The sequence below is a fragment of the Ixodes scapularis genome, unplaced genomic scaffold, assembly GCF_016920785.2.
Source record: "Ixodes scapularis isolate PalLabHiFi unplaced genomic scaffold, ASM1692078v2 PGA_scaffold4__175_contigs__length_147842914, whole genome shotgun sequence".
Lineage (NCBI taxonomy): Eukaryota > Metazoa > Arthropoda > Arachnida > Ixodida > Ixodidae > Ixodes > Ixodes scapularis.
In genome coordinates this window covers 83,792,390-83,814,128 of record NW_024609879.1, presented here as the reverse complement: position 1 = coordinate 83,814,128, position 21,739 = coordinate 83,792,390, and the positions used below count along the sequence as shown (strand labels likewise).

The window sequence follows — 21,739 nt, the reverse complement described above, 5'->3', positions numbered from 1 at the left end:
AGGGTGCAGGCGAGCTGGTGAATATTGACCATGTTGAATCAACCTGAGACTGGGGTGGAGAAGAAACAACAAAGCGTAGAAGGGACAGAAAATAGACAGAAGAACGTCTCAAACTCAGCTAGCTCGTTTATTTAGTCCACCTCCTTATATAGTCTCAATCTCGAGGTTCATCTCCACCAACACAAAAGGACAAAGTCTATACAGTTCAAGCGCCAGTCTCCATCACAATGCAAGAACGTTAACAAACTTTACAGGTCACACAATGCAAGAACATTGACAACCTTTACAGGTCGACGCGATAAAGGAACATCCATCCATTTTCAAACTCTCTTCCTTTTTTTTTTTTTTTTTGAGACGTCGTCGTGTCTATTTTTTGTCCCTTATACGCTTTAATATTTCTTCTCTACCCCAGCTTCAGGTTAATTCAACATGGTTATTATTTACCAGCTCGCCTGCACCCTTACAATTTTTTCAGTAGACAGGTTGCACTGTTCTGTTGAGTAGCAGCTATGACAGTTGAATTTCCCTTAGCCTTAGGCCTGCAAATGGAACAATGGATATCTTTAAAAATATAATCTAATATCTTCTACTGCTGTTTTTGTATTGGCAATGATCTTTTTACAGTGCAAATATTTATATGCAGAACATAAATATTTCTGCAACAAAACCATAAAAATTTCATGTGCCACACAGAATATGGAATGCGAAAAACACTGCAAATATCTACCCTACTCGAGGCTCTCAAAAATAATGCCTTCAGTTTCATCAGAGGGTGTAAAACACAAGTTGATGCTTCAAAAGTGTCTCATGTGCAAACCGCCTCCACGACTGTTATGTGATAAGTGTCCCTCATGAGTGGCACATCTTCTGATGCGACGCTAGCTCGCTTGCCCGTGTGAACACTCCCCCACACAGGCAGCACTTCAACGGTTTTTCCCGCGTGTGGGTCCTCTTGTGTCGTATAAAAGAGCTCCCGTCTCCAAAGGCCTTGTGGCATGTCTGACACTTAAACGGCTTTTCACCCGTGTGAATCCTTTCGTGAAGCCGTCGGTGGTCCTTCCGGATGAATGCTTTAGGGCAGAAGCTGCAGCGGAAGGGCCTTTCTCGGGTGTGTGTTCTTTCGTGAATGGTCAACGCATCACTCCTCAAACTGAAGTAAGGGCAGAAACGACACTTGTGCTGGTCTTCCCATTGTTGGCATGTCTCCTGCAGCTGTCCGCTGGACCAGTCTTGAGAATTACGTTTGGTCCCAGTGTCTTTGCAGCCAAAGCCTTCAACCCGGGCATTGACGGCTCCCATGGCAAGACCTGCTGGGTAGACGTGTCATATGTGATTGAGCCGCCTTACATTTTCATCAATTCGAGGTACAATGCAGAATTCAAAAATGCCAAAGTTTACCCAAGTCATTGACACTGTAGTAGTGGGAGACAAACTTAGAGACGTTTGACAAGGTATTTACTTCGTATACATTTTTTCTAAACTGCCCCAAAATATGCAGTGAATGAATCATACTTGATCAAATGGAACAGAGGCTACGAAGCCGCCAAAAGAGAAAATCTTTTACGGTGCCGGAATTCTAACTCCAGGTCTCCCAATATTTGGTTGGGCATGATAACCACTACACCATATTGCCGTGACTTTTCGGTGCCTTCTATCTGTCTTATTGATGCGCCAAAACAAAATGTTTCCAATGATAGGTATTCTGGATGCGCACGCTGGCACGTGGAGCGTGGTAAAACACTTGCTGGCATGTGGCACGTCCTTGTGCTGCAGAAGCCCTCTCACGTTTTTCCTGTCATATGCACATGCATTGTTTCCTGTTAAGAGCTTAAAGGGGCCCTCCGGAGGTTTCTGAGATTGTCTGTTTATGTTGTTATATTGCGTACTAGGTTCAAGTTAATATGTATACAAATTTTTAGATTACAAAACCGTTTATTAAGCAGATGGCAGTAGAAATATATCGGGACTATTTTCTCTTGGAAGACAATTCTCCATTCCCTACCCATCGCTAAAACTTGACCAATGGAAATGCTGCATCTCGCGGTGAATGCGAACATAATTTTGCAACACTTTTTAAGCTTGTTGTAAATTAGTGTTTAAGAAAAACATAAACTGATTGTGGTGCGGGAAACATAGTCCGCAATTATCGCTCCAAAACCAGCGAACTATGTTTTCTCCCCGCAAGCTTGTTGCTAGGGGGTGATGCGTCGGCGCGTCAGCTCGTCTGCTTCCCAGGGCGTGTGCAGCAGAGGTCGGCATTTTAGGTCGCCCTCACTCACCCTCACCCTCACAGCCACACTTACCTAAGCCCCTCACTCACCCTCACCCTCACAGCTACACTCACCTTCAGCCCCTCACTCACCCTCACCCTCAGTCACACTCACCTTCAGCCCTTCACTCACCCTCACTGAACCTCATGGCCCTCACGCACTCACCGCCCTCACGGCCCTCACCGCCCTCACGGCCCTCACGCCCCTCACTCACTCATGGCCCTCACGCCACTCACCGCCCTCACGGCCCTCACCGCCCTCACGGCCCTCACCGCCCTCACGGCCCTCACGGCCCTCATTGCCCTCACAGCCCTCACGCACTCATAGCGCTCACGCCACTCACCGCCCTCACGGCCCTCACCGCCCTCACGGCCCTCACGGCCCTCACCGCCCTCACGGCCCTCACGCACTCAAGCGCTCACGCCACTCACCGCCCTCACCGCCCTCACGGCCCTCACCGCCCTCACGGCCCTCACGCCACTCACCGCCCTCACGCCACTCACCGCCCTCACGTGCCTCGCCGCCCTTGCGGCCCTCACACCCCTCACGCCCCTCACGCACTGATGGCCCTCACGCCACTCAGGCCAGCTTCAGATGGGGCAATTTCGCCCAGAAACTTTACGTCGCAAAACCAGCAACACGGGCCGCCCGCGATCACACGCAGCAACGAATTGCTGCAATTTGATATCGTCATCATAAAATTTTATTTTTCTTGCACTATTTAGACACAATTACGCGTTATAAACGTGTTTTTATGCATTTAAATCTCGTTAAGAATACTAATGCACCTTTCTGAAACAGTTTATTTCCAAAAAAACGATCGATTTCAAACCAGAACCAAGTCTTTCGGTGTCATCATCACCTGCACGAGGTATCACGTGAAAATTTTGCGTCCCTGATTGGATGCAGCCGCTTCAAACGCATTCGAATTGCTCCGAGTTGCATGGCCCTCACGGCCCTCACGGCCCTCACGGTCCTCACGGCCCTCACGGCCCTCACGGCCCTCACGGCCCTCACCGCCCTCACGGCCCTCACGGCCCTCACGGCCCTCACCACCCTCACGGCCCTCACGGCCCTCACGGCCCTCACCGCCCTCACGGCCCTCACCGCCCTCACAGCCCTCACGGCCCTCACCGCCCTCACGGCCCTCACGGCCCTCACTCACCCTCACACTCATGAATTTTCCTGGTTCAGAAACTCACTCACCCTCACCTCACCTGTGAAGATGAGGGTGAGTGAGGGTGAGTGAGGGCCCTCATGAGTGAGGTTTGCCGAGGTATGGTGTGCAGGCGTGCGTTTGCGACACACGTGTTCCTTCTTCCCGTGGATCCCGACTCCGAAGCCAGCTTTGCGATCCTTTCACGTCAACGAGTCATACTTTTCCTTGTCATCTGTGGAATGCGACTGCGTATTCCAGTAGCAGCGCGACGGTGCGGTGCGACGAACGACGACTGCCGAGAACAAAGTCCGGGCCCCTTGACGACAGTCCGCGCGTGTTCGAGAGATTCCTCCGCAGGCCGGCGGTCGGCCGCGTTGGTGACGCGCAGTGACGCCGGAATCCTTCGTTTGCTATTAGCTGACACGTAAAGAGATGCCCCTCCCGTTTTCCGGGGTCATCTCAGAAAGGGGGGCGTGCCGGGGACTTTGAAAGCAATTTTAATAGGGAAATCCACCGCGCATGACCGTAATTTTATGATTTTTAGGATTCTTGGGGCCTGTAGATTGAGTTACCGCTATAAATAGATCATCGCAGAACGCTCCGGAGGGCCCCTTTAAAGGGACACTGACACCCCCCCCCAATATTTTATTTATTTTTTTGCCATGCGATCGATTATGGTGTCAGAAGACTACCCAATCAATATTTTGCTACAATGTCGCATAAATGTTTAATAAAGTCGAAAACGCAACTGCTTGAAACCGAAACCAAACTGAGGAAGACGACGAATTATAGAGGAGGAGAAAGATACTGGAAGTCACGTGGCTGTGCAACTTCTTTTCATTCAACATATTTCCAGCTTTTTAGAAGCCACAAAATATGGGTATCATATTTTTTGTCCATTTCTAGTATTGAGTGTGTGCCTTCGATGACCCACAACTTTGATTACCTATGATGGTTGTGTCTAAACCATAGAAAACGGCATGTGACCGCGGAGAAGAGAGTGAGTGTGACTCAAACCGGCCAGTTTTCGATCGGCGGTTTTTGGGTGGAAAGAAAAAGAAATTTCGAGCTGCAAATTGTGTTCTGGGTAGTTGGGCTCTCATATGTCATGTACAAATAAAAACCTTGGCAAACATAAATACCCGGTCTGCGTCCCTTTAAGAAACACGGTATCATCATCTGCGAAAATCGAACCATTTTTAATATATCACGGAGCACTTTCATCACCTTATACAATCTCCAAAAAGAAAATATGCATACGAATGAACCATGCTTCATTGAATGAAACAAAGGTTACAAAAGCCACCAAAAGACTAAATCTTTGGCAGCACCACATTCTATGCAACCACATGCTAGTGATGAGTTTGCATGTGCGTCCGGAACACCTCCGATTAGATAGATTTTGTTTCAATGCATTAAAGGAACACCGAAAGGAACATTGAAATATAACTCACGTTAAAAAATAAGTTAAACATGATCAACGAAATCTGCTACTGATGATCACACATTTGTATTTTGAACAGATGGCTATATTATTTTAGTTCCAAACGGCCGATTTCAGTGAGCACTCGACAAGCAGTCATTGGAGAGTGCGATGCATCTCGGGAGATCTGGCGCCTCTAGCTTGTTTCGTGATGTCACGTTTGACTTCAACAGGCAAGGCTACTGGGAGGCTGGTGTGGTTGTGAGCTTCGCCACTTGATGGTGTCAATGCGTTACAATCTGGCCGATGACTGGATCTGCACTGCTGCCGAGGTAAAAAAAAAGTGGCTCATTTGCACTTAAGACTCCCCCTCTCACCGCAGGAGTTGAATAGGCACGGGAGAGAAGAGAAATCCAGTTGGACCAAAGTTAACAGCCTACGCGTGCTCGGAGCTCAGCGCTGTACTTTTGCAGAACGGCGCTGCATACGAAGTTGAACTTGGGTTGCCAAAGGCATGGTAGCGCTTTTTTGGACGAGGACAAAAGAAAGAAAGACAAGTTGAACAGAACAACGTTCGGGAACATCTACCAGGTGCAATATGGTAATCAAGTTATTCATTTGAAATAATGGTTTGGTATCTTTCCGAACAAAAAAATTGGCATCTCTGTGGTGTGGCCAGAATGTGGTTCACAATTAGACAAGAAAATAGGCGCTAGAATTTCGCTGCTGTAACCTTTTATTAAGAGAGATAAAAAAAGGTGAAGAAAACCGGGTGGTGTGGTGTAGTGGTTAGCACGCCCAACCGGATATTGTGAGACCCAAAGTTTGAGTCTCAGCACCATCAAACATTTTCTTTTGTTGGCTTCATAACCTTTGCTCCATTCGATCATTCATCAACATATTTTAGAATATTTCCTCTTTAGAGACCGTGTAAGATGACGAAAATGCCCCGTTTTTACTAAAACACCATATACAGCAGTCCAACTACCTAGAAGAAAAAATTTTTTTGTTTAACTATGGTCATGTGCAGTGATGACACAGTGCACAGAATATTTCCCAAATTGTAGGTCACCTATAGGGCACACATCCGGTTTTACAACAGAGTCCCCGAAACGTAATATTGATGACCCCCAGGAATGCCACGATTTAAAGAATCTTTGAGCATGCAGTCACGAGCGGTAACTCCGCGCATCATACGCCAACTTCTATAGCTTTCATAACGAGCTCTTGATTACCGGTGTAAGGGCAGAAACTGTACTGGTCCTCGACCTCCGATTGCTGGCGTGTCTCCTGCTGCCAGCCACTCAACCCATACTTGAGAGAAAATAGCTCGCTCCCGGCATCTCCGCAGCCAAAGCTCTCGGCTTTGTCCCTGGTCGCCCCCACGGCGAGACCTGCTGAAGAGACATGTCAGATTGGACTGAGCCGGCTCTGATTTACTACAAGAAGTAGCTTGCAGACCGTGGCACTGCCAAAGGTTATCCGAGACCTACAAGGTGCAGTAGTGGAAGATAGACATTAACTTTAGAATTAATTCGAGGCAATCTTTAGCATACGTCACTTAAAACTTGTGGTCACTTGTGGACCTTCTATAGCTGAAAACATTACCACCGAGGCATTCATTGCCCAGACTGATTTATTTACTCGTGATACCCCCAAGGCCGGAGCATTACAGAGGGTGTAGAGATTTGGGAATACAAACAAAATTAAAAGTTGGTACATAGGCTCAAACCATGAATAACATATAGCTAGTCCAGCCTTAAACCTATCGAAGTCTCCGATTGTCACTGTAGAAGTGGGAAGGCGGTTCCAATCATGAAAGGTTATGGGGACAAAAAAAATGTAAAAAGAGGTAAAATTACATCTGGATATGCCAACTTTGTGTAATGTGCAACCCGGATTGGTGTATATGAATCAATTGCACTTTTAAGCACTACAGCCGTACGAGCGATTGACTACTTGAAGTGCAGAGTTTCTACTGGCGGTTTTCAATGGCTTAACCAATGAACGAGCATTACAGTGAATATAATAGATGTAGCCAGCTTATGGGCATATACACGGTTTGCAGCAATATGCATGGCAATATCTGGTCGTCTACTAAGAGTAACGTATCACCCTACCAATGGGAATAAAACCTATGCCAAATCAAACGCCACTTAGAAAACAAAATTCACTATTTGCCGTGAAAGGACAAGGTAAGGGTACAGCGATCTTTACATATTCTATGCAGCAACTGAGCGAAATATCACAGGTAACAGATGTACCGCAACGACGGCGTTCACATGAAAAAAAGTCGCAATGGGCTGGATCGGGTATGTCTGTCTACAGATGGAATTTTGCTATGTCTTCAACACGCCAAATCCAAATGTGATCAAAATGTTGCAAACGGCGACACATCCAAAGTTCTGTGTCGGAAAAACGCCGTTGGTGGTGAAGCCTCAATAGTGGCAGTGATGAGGCATTTTCTCGACTTTCTTTGAGACAATGCCCACACTATTCGACCTGCATGATTTATAAGAGAATGAATGTACGAGAGTTGCTCCCACAAAGCGTGCTCATTTAGGCTTATTTTATAAAATAAAACTGCACTGGTTATGCTCAAAAATGTTAGTCAGTACAGACGTCGACCATCATGGAGTGATGTCCCACTACAAAACTTACCTAGGCATAACGAAATAAAATATATTTTTAAAAAACAGATTGCAATTTGCTGCATATACTGTAAACGACTTAATTTTCGTGGGCTCAAATTTTCGCGAATCGAGTGTAGTTTCCGTAGCGTTCACATATTGCCCGAACTGCTCGCGGAACGTATTTTTCGCAAATTGTACGCGATTCGCGAAAATGAATGAATGAATTTGGAGCTTTTGGTGCAGCAGCAAATCGGACCATAGTGCGCTCGCGAAAATGAGGTCCTCGCGAAAATTGAGTCGTTTACAGTATTTAAAATATTTGCTGACTGAAATGCCTGTAATTCCCTTCATTTTTTACACACATAATAGTAGAGAAAAATAGTAGAGAAAAATAAAATCCTAAGATTCCTGGAGACATTTAGGTTATTAAAGAATTCTGAATAGGTCACGTGGAAAAACGTGTCAAAATGTCCCACATATTGTCAAAAAGCAGCAGTTTAAAATTTTTTAAAGAAAGTTTAAAATCAAAATTTAATGAATGTGCATTTACACCCGCTTCCTTTTAGAGATTCCCCCCAAAATGTATGTGTCACACTAGAAGTGATAAACTTGAAAACCGTGCCCGAGCCAAAATGAAGACACCAATATGAATACAAGCATCTCTGCATCCGCCCACTCAAAATACGAGAAACCAGTCAATGATGTAAAAAGGCAGGGACAGTAAACACAAATCAGTTGCATGAAAAACATGATCATGTAATTCAAAACAGATTTGTGTACCCAATCCTCACAAAGCTTCCATCGTGAACTGCTTCTGCATAGCTCATACTTTCTGGTAGCAAGCAACAACAGCCAAACTCTATCTTAATATTTTGGAGGTGCTATGGAATCTGGTAGTGCAGCAGCTGCTGGTGCATTACCACAGGGGTGCCCCGGCAGTTCGAAACTTCTTTCCATTGTAGCGACGTTCTTCGAGGGGTCTCTGCATCAGGGGAAAGTCTACAAAATCATACAGTACTCAATGAAACAAGCACTAGTGTACTTCCAGTACAGGAATTTAGCATGAGCACAATCTTTCACACTTTTCCGTTACAAACACCTCAACTGCAGCACACCAGTTTCATTGATTCAAAAGGATTACTGTAATATCCCGAAAGATGCCCCACCTTCATAAGATAACCCACCTCTGTCTTTGATACAACTTGCTGGTTCTTCAAAAACACCAAAAGATAGCCCATTGCTAGTAATTGCAGTGCCCTGGCCAACGGTGACCTCTGCCGAAATCAGGTTAGGTAGCTACGGTGGGAGGTAAGCATACAATGCTGACAGGGAACGACAGTTGTCTATGCTCTAATGCCCTTCAATGTGAAGACAAATTAGGCAGGTTACAGAATACAAAAATAGCATTTTCAAAACCTTTTTTGATCACACACCGAAAGTTAACCCACTCCTCATTTCCACCCGATTAGCTCTCGCTTTCAGGTGGGCATTCTCTCAGGATGTTACGATAAATTCAAAAGTTATCAGTGATTTTTTTTCATTTTCAACATGCTTCGATTGGTTCTATTGCACCAGACTGTACCACACCAATTTGCACTTAAATGTTTTTTTTTTTTTTTCCAGCTATACTGTGTTACGATATATAACCGCACAAATCTAAATTGTTGAGCGTGAATGAGAAGAATCTATGGGGCGGCCACACTTCTATGAATCTATTTACACTATGACGACGATGTTAGTACGACAGTTACGCCATAACCTAACGCACGAAAGTTCCGAGAAAGTAGGCATACTAAATTTTGCAGCAATATGTTAAGAGCAGAAGTGTCGAAAACTGGGCTATAGTCACTCGCAAGGTGAGAACGGCAGGCGGGAGCTTCAGCTGCTCCGCCTCCTGCACTTGCTTCCAAGCTTTAAGAATGCTTCAGCACTTCGAGCACATAGGCGCAGCCCAACCGTAGCGGGAGGCACGGAGGGCATGCTGGAGGCCGGCCGTTCGCAAGACGTGCCCTGACACTCTCACTCTGTCAGCAACTATAGTTGGTGCTGATTTGCTATAAAAAATAGTTCAGGGACAAGAGGTAAGATGTGCAACAGACAAACGCTTTTGTCTGTTGTACGGGCTGTTCTTTGCTAAAGGGACGGCACTTGAGTCTAACGTACAGCTGGAGAGCCGTGGAACGGCACTTCGGACGACACATTATGATAAGGGGTGCGACCACATGCCTTTGGGGAATGAAGAAAACCGTAGTTGAAAAGCGAAGAAATGTCTCTCTTGATGGCACTTAGTAATAACTGGCTCATTTAAACAAAATCAAATGAGCATTCATATTTGCAGATCTTAAACACAACATCCTGCAGTATGCGGCTTCACTAAACTCGGCAAAGTCTTCTGTAAGGGAGTCTAGAATAGTTCAATCGCGTAACATTGTTTGGAGGAAGCACTTGACGTAGGCTGAAATGTCTCTCCGTACGACAGTGTTGCGTCTATCTAAGCATGAGCAACATTTTCTAAACAGTACTCTTGTCTGTTTAATGGATCGGTCCTGGCAAGCAAACAAGGAACCGACACTGCTCGCCAGAGTAACAAAAGCAGCGTCCCGACGACCCAACCGCTCTGTGAATGTAAATACTGTGCCATTAAAAGGTTCATTGCTTGCAAACTTTTCACATTGCAGCTTTACAGAATCTTTTGTCGCCAGATATAAGCTTCTCCTCGAGCTTTACGTGTTTGTATAATGTAATTTATATATCTATTCCCAATATTTGCCAAAATCCTGTCACCGCAAAAAACGAGCCATTTGCAGTCGTCTTCCATTGTCGGTCGGTGTTGCTCAAGTGAATGAAAGGTTGGGAACAAGGTGTACCTGGCATGTGTTTGTTGAGTACTCATGAACTGCAATATTTAATGTGCTTTGTAAAGTTAATATATGCTAATCCCACTAAACTGACCACAAACCAAGAAAAACACAAGTGGTGCAAAAAAAAAAAGTTTGACAAATTTAGGAATACAAGTTCACCATAAAGCATATACAGCTGCTGCAGGAGTGAAAAAACAAGGATCAAGTACAAGAAAACCACAGGTCATTCTGAAAGATTATATATTTATGCAAGGTCTACATGTTGAAATCCATAGAAGAGATTTGAGATATCTTCAGTAAACATGTGTTATCTCAGTTCATGATGAAGTTCAATCTAACTTGGCATATACCCAAAGAAGAAAAGAACAGTTACAACCCGTTAAGGCGTTGGGTGCAAATCACTAACAAAGAAACAACAATACGAAAATGGGCCAGGAAAGCGGTATTGTTACTATTCCTGGAGTGGCAATCACAATAGTCATACCTTGTTAATACGGAGACTTCCTTTAACATTTTGTCTATATAGTGAGTTGTTTGCATTAAGGAGATCCGTATTAACGAAACATGTTCACAGATGAAACTCTAAAAAAGCTGCACCCTGCATTTCTCTGCCAAAAATATATTTGACAGGCAGTGAAGCCAACAGTAAAACCTTAAACATATCTTGCACACAAACCTTCTCCAGAGTTATCGTGCGACTGGTGTCCATCACGATCGGCGCCTCTTTTGATACACATCAGCTCTTTGCTTAAATACGGTTTCACGGGTCTCACACCGGCGTGGTCACCTTCTGTAATGAGTTCGTTTGTGACGCAAAAAGTAGGATACGTCTGCAAATGAGCCCCCACATATGTTGCACCTGTAGGGTTTCTCCCCGGTGTGGACCCTGGTGTGACGCACCAAGCTAGACTTTTGCGTAAACGCCTTTGGGCACACCCCGCACCGGAATGGCTTTTCGCCCGTGTGAATCCTTATGTGAGGGCCTAATAGATGTTTAGAGGAAAATGTCTTCTGGCAGATGTGACAGCTGAAGGGCTTTCGTTCAGTGTGTGCCCTTTCGTGATTGATGACGCGATCCACACTGCGGCTGTAGTAAGGGCACAGGCGACACTGGTGCCTGTTCTCCTGTCGTGGCGGTGTTTTGGGATGCCATCCTTCTGCCTCGCCTTCCAGGGTTGTGGTCTGGCTCTCGATGTCTTCAAACTCCACACGCTTGTCCCACCACGATGTCTCGGACGGTACTGACAAGAAGAGACAGCAAACGACATCAGGTGGGTCCTTATTTTGCCAAACTTATTGTGGAAGGTGGTCAATAACTTAATTAAATGACATGTACGTTCCAGACTCAACAAGCACTTAATGAATCCATGGGGTGCTATTTGCCATCCCTGTAGTCCTACTCTTATCAGATAAACAGAGCATCATTGCATCATTGCTAAGAGACGCCATCTGCTGGAAGGACAAGGAATAACCATGTTTGAAGTACCATGAGCTATCGAAATTCTAAATGTATGATAAGCGAAGGACAGACGATGAGTATGTTGAGCCAACTAGTCAACCTTAATATTTTAGTACCACAAGCTATCTGGAGAACGTACAGAAGGGCTAAACACTCTGAAAGGTATTTTACATTTTAGCTTATAATAAGAAAGCTCGCATTCTGTGCCCATGATCCTCAGTCTTGTGTTCCCCCCTCCCCCCCCCCCCCCGCCAAAAAAAAAAAATCAATGTACACTGCTCTTTAGTATGTAGCTGAGCACTCAATAAAGCATCTTATTATCTATCCATTCCAGAACTTTAAAACCAATGAGTTAAAACCTAAGAACTCCAGAAGCAAAGATATTGCATGCAACATAGTAGCGAGAATGTTTGAGGTACCACAAAGACAGGTATACTCCATCAACACAGGAGTCGCTGTGTGCCCTTATCTGTCCTTGATTGATTCAGCACTAATTGCATTGTCATTGCCTCAACTGATAATGAAGGAGACTTATTTTGTAAACACAAAAGCACAATGTACCATAGCACTGCAGCAACTACCATAATATATGGAGAGATAGCCCATCTAAAATTGAAAGCAAATCGGGTGAAAATAAGAAATAAGCTAACTTTTGGTTTGCGATAAAAAAAAGTTAAAAAAATGCTAGTTTTAGATTCTGTGACCTGCGAAACTTTCCATCGCAGGGAGGGGCAATGAACCAAGGACGACTGTCCTTTGCAGTCAGCAATGCCCGCTTATCTCATGTGGCTAAGTAACACCATTTCTGCCAAGGTCACCATTGGCCAGGGCCCTGCAATCACTAAAAGTAGGCAATCTCTCGGCATTTTTAAAAAAACATTAGCAAATCGTGCCAAAAATAGGGGCGGGTTGTCTTTTGGGGTGGGGCATATCTCGGGATATTACGGTAATGGGGACTAACTCTGCAGTCTGCAAAAAATGAACTTATAATCTAAGGATGTTTCTAAAAAAAACACTCTACTTCTGGGAACAGTATGAGCAGGAAAGCTGGAGCATGTACCTTTTGATACATGCTGCACTACCTCAAAACAGATAAAACTGCAGAGTGACGAGAAGACTGCAAGAGGGGTGTGTAAACATGCACACCCTCACAGGCCCTCTGCTTCACTCCCCGGTTTTATCACCCCCAAGGTGGTGCAGCATGTATCGAAGCTTACGCACTCCGGCATTCCCGCTCATACTGTTCACGATAGTACCAGAGGGAAGTTCCCACGCAAGAACATAGTCGGAACAGAGAGACATCATATTTCGTAGCTGCAAACATGAGGCAAAAGCAACAGTGGCAAGAAAACTGCACCACACTGGTTTTGTTGACACAAATGGGGTGGTGGTGCATGGGTTGCACTACTTAAGCAAGGGTGAAAGATGGTCGGTCCTAGGCAATAGTCCAAGACAAGGTGACAAGCACTTTCATCCAATGCTGAAACACTGGTGCAAACAAGGGCACTGTGCACCCAATGTGCACCCCAAACTGTTGACTCGTCTGGTAGACAAGACCCCTTCTCCAAGGCAGAAATGTGCCATTCACTATATTTTCTTTGGGACCATGGCCAGATGGTCGACCTGCAAGGTTTAGAAGAGTTGTGAATAGACAGGAAATGGGTGTACACAGAATGAAGCATATATCTGCTTGTGATCCCACAAGCTACAAACTAAAACAAATGCTAAAATATACAGAAAAAAGATGAACAGCTAGCAACGAGGGCAGTAGAGTCGTATCTCACTTATATGACCACTTGATCTGCTTGGTTTATGGATCAGAATGATTGAGTTCACCGTTACCGGGAGCCTCTCGGCTCCCTTTGGCTAAACAAAATCTTTCTAGCTTGACTTGTCTAGGGGGGCAACGTGTAGGAATGCGAGCTATGTGGGATGCAACATCATTTCAAATGTTGTTTCCCCAAAGGGCAGGGGTACACACGTGCATTGGCATGAAGTAGTATGTGCCTGCTCACAGCTATTTTGCTATACTGTGCATGCTTCACACCTTGGAAAAAGAGTAGAGCAATAACACATCCATTTCAAATGAACATGTACAACACTGTTGGCACGAGCAAGCGATTGCCAATTTTTCCTGTTTTACTCTTAAATTTAAATTGCTGCCACAAAAATCACTATAGTGTAGTAGAAAGCTCTCATTCAGAGCAGCAATTTTTAACCATTCCCTTTTATGTATGAAGATACCCAGACATGATGTTATGGTGCAATTAGTCAAATATGCATTTGAAGTACCCCTGGGTATCGAAAAAATGCGGAGGGTGTTTTCGGAGTTTGTTTTTCGCTAAAACTTCCGAGTTTATCAGTGTTTATTTTTGTTCGATTCTCAATTCTCTGAAATTCTGAGTTTATTTTCTTAAGTTCCTGATATTCATTAAAAAAAAAAAAGCATGCGGGCACCATAACTTGTTGTCCTGAAGGAATCTTGATGAGCTAAAATGCAAACCATTTTTGTCTGTAGTTTGAGACTTCAAAGAAAACTGAAGTGGCATCTCCTCTAGACCACTGACCCTGTGCTCTTAAAAAGTTAATATTAAAAAGAGGATCACTTTTTTGTCACAATCATAAAATTCAGAGCTTTTCCGATAAATCTGAATTGACAAAAAAAGTACCGGTAAATGTTTTCGGATTAATCCGAAAACACAAAACCCTTGTTATAGTGTATACCTTTAAAGTTACAAAAAAAAAAAAAGTTTGTCAATTTTTTTTAATGTTTTTTCAATCATTATTTACAATAAAAAAGTTCTAGCACTTACTATTTTTGTTGTTCATTGCACTCAATGGTTCAAAGGAGTGGAATAGCTTATTTTACTATGCTCTTTTAGGTTTCTGACCATGCCCCATGTGTGAACAAGAACATGTTTTGTTTTGGCTTGTATACTACACCTAGGACAAAAGGTAGATTAGGCACTATAAACTAAAATTTCTGTTCAGCTGTTGTAAAAAAAAAAGAATGATTTCCCATGGCACATACCTCCTTAAACTTGATCACTCCCCAATAGGTGGCAATCAGCACGCTGCTTATATTGCACACCTCTCTTGCACAGCGCCAATCTCTGAGGCGTAGCATCAGTTTTTCTTTCTGTGTTGCCCTGTCACTAACCCTTCCCTCAACCCCCTACAAAAGACCCCTTTTATGTAAGGGAAGCTGCCCTATGCTGAATAATACTCTACTGAGAAAAATAAGCACTGCTCAAATCACCACGGTGTTCTTTCCAATGCTATTACACAAATAGAAACAGAGAGGCTTTCAAGGACTGGCCGTGCCACGATTGGCTGTGCTAGTGGCCACGCCCACACCAAGGCAAGTGACGAGGCATTCGGTAGACATTCTTTGAGACAATACTGGCAGATTTCAACCTTCAAGGTTTAGAGGAGGGTGAACACATTAGAGAGAGCTGCTGCTCCTGTAAGAAAAGCACACAATGGTTTTTAATGCAGCATTATGGCATGCAATGTAATTCCCATTTAAAGACAAACACTGGAGCCAGAACAGCACCGGTCCTGTTCAGGAATGTGAGTACCCTAACATCCCCCAAAAGATAATCCACCCTTATTTTTACAAAATTTGCTTTTTTTTTTTTCTTTTTTAACATTGAAAGATAGTTTATTTTTAGTAATTGCAGTGTTCTGGCCAATGGTTTCATCAGCCAAAATAACGTTAGTTAGATACGGCGGAAGGTGAACAAAGATTGCTGACTGAGAAGGTCAGCTGTTTATGCGCTCCACTGCCCCTCAATGTGAAAACAAGTTTGGCAGGTCACAGAACACAAAAATAGCCTTTTTATTGTATCCTTCTCAATCGCACGCTGAAAGTTAGCCCGCTCCTCAGCTTCACCCGATTTGCGCTCGCCTTTGGGTGGGCAACCTGTCGGGACATTACGGTAGGCACAAACACCAAAGGCGAGTTCCCGTATCTGCATTTGAGTGCGATTTGCTGCATTGCGACCGCTTGGACGAGAGCACACACTGGCATACTAGTGCCATCTATCAGGCAGCTCTGGGACAATTTTGATCTGTGCATAATTAAACTGAGGATTTTGCAGTATCTTTGCACTATGAGAAATGGTCGCTTATAACTAGGGTTCCGTGTTTACGGATACCCCTAAATAAAAAAGAATGTCCAAAAGACACTTGCCGGTACATTATTCCACAATTTAGGTTTATCTGAAAAACTCTGAATTACGAGTACCCGGTGCCAAAATAAAAAGCAGGAAAAAGCAAAAACTATGGTGTTTTGTGCGTAAATTTAGCGGTAGCACAGGTTTGGCGGTCCTAAAGAAAGGTCACTTCAGTTTTCTAAAATGCTGGGCCAATTATCTCGTCGAGGTTCGTTCAGAGCGACGGGTCATTGTACTTCAGGGTCATGACAAGAGCCCCTGTTCCAGTTTCCAGTTTAGAGCATTCTAATTGTGCTTCTTAGAGGGGGAGGAGGGGTTTATAACAGTGAACGCTGTGAACCTGGGGGGCATGGGCAGCTGGAGCTTCTATGCTTCCCACCGACTACGTCCAGGTGTTTAGTTAATTCAAGGTATTGACGTTAACTGAAGCAACACTTCGTCACGACTTTCATTGCCAATGGCAAGGGAACCAATGCCAAACACAGCTGGAGAAATACAATTTTATACAGATAAGCTCTTATGAACTAGTGCATGGATAATATTTATTTTTATTTTTAATCTTGAAAAACTGGAAACATTAAAATTAAACTCCAAACCAGAGCATTGGGAATGTAAAAAAAAAGAACTCTGACAAACTATTGATTTTTTGCAAAAAATAAACTTCAAAAAGCACCCTATAAATTTCACAAAAAATAAACTCCAAAAACACGGAATTCTACTTAGAACATTGTCAGAATTATTTCAAATTCGTGGTAAAAGAATGATGTGCCAAATATACAGTTTGAAAGCATTCTGGAGCTACCTAATAGACGGTGGCAGTACGTGCTCTCACCGTAAGTTGCCACAAGCGATTGCAACGTGGTCGATCACGATCGAACGCAAGTGCATAAACCAGCAATAACAATAGTAAAATGACACTGTGAGGGGTGCGTAAACAGACACAAAGACGTACAATCGTCAGCTGTACTGCTTTTCTAATAGTAACATTTCGGCAATAAGGCAAGGGCATGTGGCTCACATTAACCAAATACTTTACTAGGGGGAATTCACGGGCGCTCCCCGAGAATACGTAGAAAAAGATGAGAACAAAAAACCACGGAAACACGCGTGACAGCGGCGGCAGCGGCACAGCGTTCCGAGGCGTCGCCTGGTCACGTGCTCTGGTGACGAGACGGACAGTGGGGGGGAAAGAGGTGTGCCAAATACACCGCTCCGCTAGGGGAGGATTCAACACGGCCATCGCTGTATAATGCAAATCAGGCGAGTGTCCTGTATTCCCCCTAGTAAAATATTTGCATTTACCCATAATATCCTGAGCAATGTCCAAACCTCGAAAGGTGGCCCACCCTGTTTTAGGCACTTTTTTTCCCATTTGTACAAACACCAAAAAATTAACTTACTCGTAGAAACGTCACTGGCCATGTGAACTCTACAGAAATGGGGCAGCTCTTTTCCACCCCTGTCACTTCGACATATAGGAAGCATTTGTGAGGGCCTTTGTTGGCACCATTTGGAACCACCTGAAAACAATGTTCGACTGACCAAAGGCCCTAATCTACACGACATTACCAAAGGGTACCGTGAGAGTGCGACATCACCGCCTGCTACGATTGGACAGCTCTGCCCTGCTGTCCAATCGCAGCCGGCGGTGATGTCCCGGTCCCGCCGTGTAGAATAGGGCCCTAAGATTGCTTCAGTACCAAGCCTATCCGCAGAAAGTACTCGCATTCAAAGAATGCGAAAAAAACAAAAGCCGTGCTGTGGCCATCATGGGGACGGACAGTGACCACGGCAGCCGTGGCATACTCGGGTTTTTCGGAAGTATAGAGTCTAGATGGCGCTTCAAACGACGGGTGGCAACCTTTAAGAGGAAGATGACAGCCTCGCTTCTCCACCGGAGTTTCAGAAATGAATCGATCTACAGTCACCGACAAGCTGAGATTGGCAGGGCATCTCTTTCCAACGCCCAAACTCCAGCATGCGCTCGTCGCCTTTTGCAGTGCATGCATGCTCGAGGCTTATACGACACGTCTATGCATTATCGAAGGTAGGAAGCTAGCACTGGAGGTGCAGCAATGAAACACCTCCTCGCCGTTCTCATTCTGTAGGTGACTATGCGGAGCGCAAGTTCGTCCACTTCTTGCGCAGGGGTTGTGGTGGCGTCATAATGCCAAGCTCTGATTGGCTCTAGTTCGAAGGACAGAGGGCAGACCTCCGTGCTATCTGCCGTGATGTCTACCCACTCGTCTTTCAATCAAAGCCAATCTGAGCTCGGCGTTCTGATGTCACAGCAACCATTCTGCAAGGAGCGGACAAGCCTGAGTTCCGCATAGTAATGAGGCAGAAATTTGGGCGAGTTAGTCGATCAACCAACTTGCCCACAGCACTGTGTCTGTGCACTTCTTGCTTCTCATCCTTTGTCAGATTTACGCTGTTCCCACCTTGCAAGACTCTAGTAACCTTGGATTGTGAAAACGAAACACTCCATTTGTCACGCCCCATCATCGTATTAATTCTGTGTAAATATTTTTTTTCCTCTTTTTTTTTTTCTTATAAAGTTTTTCTAGTGAAAACTAAAAAAATAAAACAAAATGCTTTGAAAGGAAAGTTGGTAACTTGATAAGGAGTGCTGTAATGGAGTATGAGAGCTACTCTGTGTCCGCTTTAAAAGCGTAGCTGTACGGTGTCGCCACAGGAGCATCCATAAATGTTCCAAAGGTGAGAGTGTCGAGAGCTACTCACAAGCACAATGGACTTCTTTCCAGTAAGCTTCTGTGCATGCAGATGTCTTCTCCCCCTGGCCTTGCTTTCTGATTTATACATTTTTTAGGGGACCGTCCACTGTCAGCGCCTATCTTTGTGCATAACTCGCCCTTCTTGTCGATCCGTTTTTGAGTATCGGTAGTATGGGGCATAAAAAAGCAACGAAAACTGATATAAGGGCACAACGCCAATCTGTTCCAACAGGCGGGGGCATGCTGAGCTACCCTCCATTTGTAATTTGTGGACAACTCCCCAGACGGCGCTTGTTACTCAAAAAAGGTCCGTTTTCATTGAGGCCTTCTGCTACCCTTTACAGTTCTTTGACCTTTCAGCAATTCCTTTAAACAATAGACCTTTTGAAAAAAAAAAAAAGAATAAAAAAATTCTAAAAGGCTGTACGCAAAGTCCTGTACGCTCCTCCTCGCCCTGAAGAGAGAGAGAAAGATAGGGGTAGCGCGGTTGCTCGCCTGCCCTCACCTGCTTGCCTGCGTCGTCTGCTTCAAGATTCCAAAAGCGCGCGACTTGGGCTTCATACTTTCATAGAGAAGGATCGAAGCGAGCACTGCTGATCGCCAGCGTCTGCTGTCACTCCGAGTTGAGGACGCGGCAAGCGGTCACTGCCTCCCGAAAGCACCACCCCTCGGAGAGAGGTACGACTCTCGAAGACACCGGAGAGACGCACGGGGCACAAACTACTCTCAGGTCGGACTCGACAGAGTTCACAAACGCCCAAAACGTGCGTCCGAAGTATGGGAAGATATGCCTCCATGGTACGGGCTGTCGTTTTTTTGAGGTGCCGTGATTTTCCTGAATCATTAACTTTTATTATTATTAATAATATTATTTGTGCTTCTTCGCTGTTCTCCGATGTGCAGCTGTTGCGGCACAAGTGGTGTGGATCCGTGGCAGCAGTGCACTGAAGGATGACAAATGTCTTCTCTCCCGTTCGTTTAAGCACACCCACCACACGCACCGTTATTCATGCTCTCAAAACACGCACAATGCCGATAGTGCTCCAACATTTGCATCCAGCAATCAACGTACGAAACGCCAAAATGTAGTAAAGACCAAACAATAGCTTCGACAGCCACGACACACGCTGGATTGGATTGCCTTGTTCTGGGCGGATTATCGACGCCTCCGACCGAGACGAACAAACAACTTCAAAAACGTGCTGAAAATACGTTATTTGTAAAAACAATTACAAACCCCCTCCTAGAATATTTTTTTAAGAAAGAAGGAAAAAGCCACCACCCTAGAAATAAACATTAACTTAACTGAAGAAATGTTTTGCAGGCCAACGCCGCACTTCCACTTTCGTTCTCGTCAACGGGTTGCTCGGAGTCGGCTCACGCTTCCCCTCGAACTCAAAGCTGTGCACACGCGATTTTCAGTCCCGAAATGATAGAGAATGTCGTCCGCAAAGGCTACAAGCGCGAGCAAGAAGTTATGAGTGGTGTTCTCGCTGCACGAGCGTTCGTACCGCCGCGATTACATCTAAGTTCCCCTCAAATTTGTCGAAACTATAATTATACAGCAATGATATGTTATTTCTGATTGAATGATTCACTATACTTCAGTTCAGCGGCGTAAACTTTACAACTAAAAAAAAACAAAAAAAACAAGGACATTGTTACTTCTTACCGAGGCAACACAGGTGCCCTGTGTCTTTTTTGGGCACAAAACCTCAGTATGCATCTGTACTTCCAAGATTGTGAATGCTTTATAAACATAACTTTCTTGTGCTTGAAAATATTTTGCCAAGGGACATTGGACTTTTCTCGTGCTGAATTTTCGATTTGAAATCCGCGCTTCGAAATGTGTGGGCAGGCAGAGATCGTGCTTGCACACTGTGAACACGAGAGTTCACGGAACACAAACATGCGTTTTCACTCCAGAACCTCTGGAATGCAAAGAATGTTTGATGGAGGTGAGGTGGTGGAGGGCTATAACGCGCTCTGCGTAAGGGTTTTCACCTATCTGCCTAGCCCCGCCACACCACCACATGTTCCCCTTCCAGTATGTGCAAATAAAATAATTATTATCTACAAGTGCTTGTTTCAACTCCAGGTTCCACAAACCACAAGTGTAAACAAAATGTTAGAACTGAATACAAACACCTTAAAAATACAACACCAATATTAACAAGGGCCAAAATGTAGTTTCAAAATCCCCGAATAAAACGTCGAGGTTACACGATCACAAGAAAAATTCCACTGACGCTTACTGCAATGCCACCTTAAAATTAACAAACCAAAACTTGCAAAAAAAAATTTAAAAAATTTACGTTACCTGAGTAGCAATTGTCAAATGTCATTTGGAAAGCTAATTGTAACCGGATGCCTTAAGAATTTGAAATATTCCCGTCGTGTTCAAAAATAGGTTGAATATGATCTACCATATCCGTAAATGACAATCGCACGTTTGAATTTTGAGCCTGGTGGCTGTATTTTTCGCTATAAACGGCCCACTCTGGCAAGCGCTCGGAGAAGGCCCAGCGGAGACCACGTGACATCCAACGCAATCGTGACGTAGGTCGTCTCAAGACGAGCAAAGCTACGGCGAGGCTGACGTCGAGAGGATGGCCTAGTAGTGGTGCAAAACTATCGATAGTACTATCGATAGTATCGATAGTCGCCAGAAATCTGACTATCGATAGTGAAAAAAACTATCGATAGTACTATCGATAGTCGACTATCGGAAAACTATCGATAGTACTATCGATAGTCGACTATCGAAAAACTATCAATAGTACTGATAGTCGACTCTCGAAAAACTATCGAACATTTATCGATAGTCGACTATCAGAAAATTATCGTTAATCAACTATCAGAAAACTATCGATAATCGTAAACCTATCAATGGTACTGTCGACGATTTACTATCGATAGTTTTGCGACACTAGTAGTTTGCGTCGCTCCCTCTTCTCTTTTTATCGCTTTATTATTATTATTTTTTTTTTTTCAAATGGGACACCAACTAGGTTAGGCACT

At 44.4% G+C, this 21,739-nt stretch overlaps 2 protein-coding genes across 3 annotated transcripts; both read right to left on the bottom strand.

Annotated features, from left to right (window-relative positions):
* Positions 1-353: 353 nt before the first annotated feature.
* LOC115323148 (zinc finger protein 260) lies at positions 354-10,467 on the bottom strand. 2 transcript variants are annotated; one of them, XM_042293754.1, is made up of 3 exons: positions 8,406-10,467; positions 6,088-6,249; positions 354-1,307 (listed from the first exon to the last, which is right to left on the bottom strand). In XM_042293754.1, exons 1-3 carry the CDS (start codon positions 8,440-8,442, stop codon positions 850-852), a joined length of 657 nt encoding a protein of 218 aa, XP_042149688.1. In that variant the 5' UTR covers positions 8,443-10,467; the 3' UTR covers positions 354-849. The 2 variants fall into 2 exon arrangements, with proteins under 2 accessions (XP_042149688.1, XP_042149689.1); XM_042293755.1 differs by having other exon boundaries at positions 354-1,310; positions 6,088-6,246.
* Positions 10,468-10,576: 109 nt separating this feature from the next.
* Positions 10,577-19,862, bottom strand: LOC115323149 (zinc finger protein 184). Its single transcript, XM_040216299.3, has 3 exons — positions 19,224-19,862; positions 13,331-13,428; positions 10,577-11,587 (listed from the first exon to the last, which is right to left on the bottom strand). Exons 1-3 carry the CDS (start codon positions 19,277-19,279, stop codon positions 11,130-11,132), a joined length of 612 nt encoding a protein of 203 aa, XP_040072233.1. The 5' UTR covers positions 19,280-19,862; the 3' UTR covers positions 10,577-11,129.
* Between the last annotated feature and the right edge of the window lie 1,877 nt (positions 19,863-21,739).

What these genes read in the sequence shown, in the direction of transcription:
- LOC115323149 (XM_040216299.3), bottom strand. Translation starts at nt 19,279, where the DNA reads ATGAAGCCCAAGTCGCGCGCTTTTGGAATCTTGAAGCAGACGACGCAG. An exon ending in CAGACGACGCAGGCAAGCAG is followed by an intron (nt 13,429 to 19,223) that starts GTGAGGGCAGGC and finishes TAAACCTTGCAG; the next exon opens with GTCGACCATCTGGCCATGGT. An exon ending in AGACGAGTCAACAGTTTGGG is followed by an intron (nt 11,588 to 13,330) that starts GTGCACATTGGG and finishes TCTTCTTGTCAG; the next exon opens with TACCGTCCGAGACATCGTGG.
- LOC115323148 (XM_042293754.1), bottom strand. Translation starts at nt 8,442, where the DNA reads ATGGAAAGAAGTTTCGAACTGCCGGGGCACCCCTGTG. An exon ending in ACTGCCGGGGCACCCCTGTG is followed by an intron (nt 6,250 to 8,405) that starts GTAATGCACCAG and finishes ATGTCTCTTCAG; the next exon opens with CAGGTCTCGCCGTGGGGGCG. An exon ending in CAGTTTCTGCCCTTACACCG is followed by an intron (nt 1,308 to 6,087) that starts GTAATCAAGAGC and finishes TCTACCCAGCAG; the next exon opens with GTCTTGCCATGGGAGCCGTC.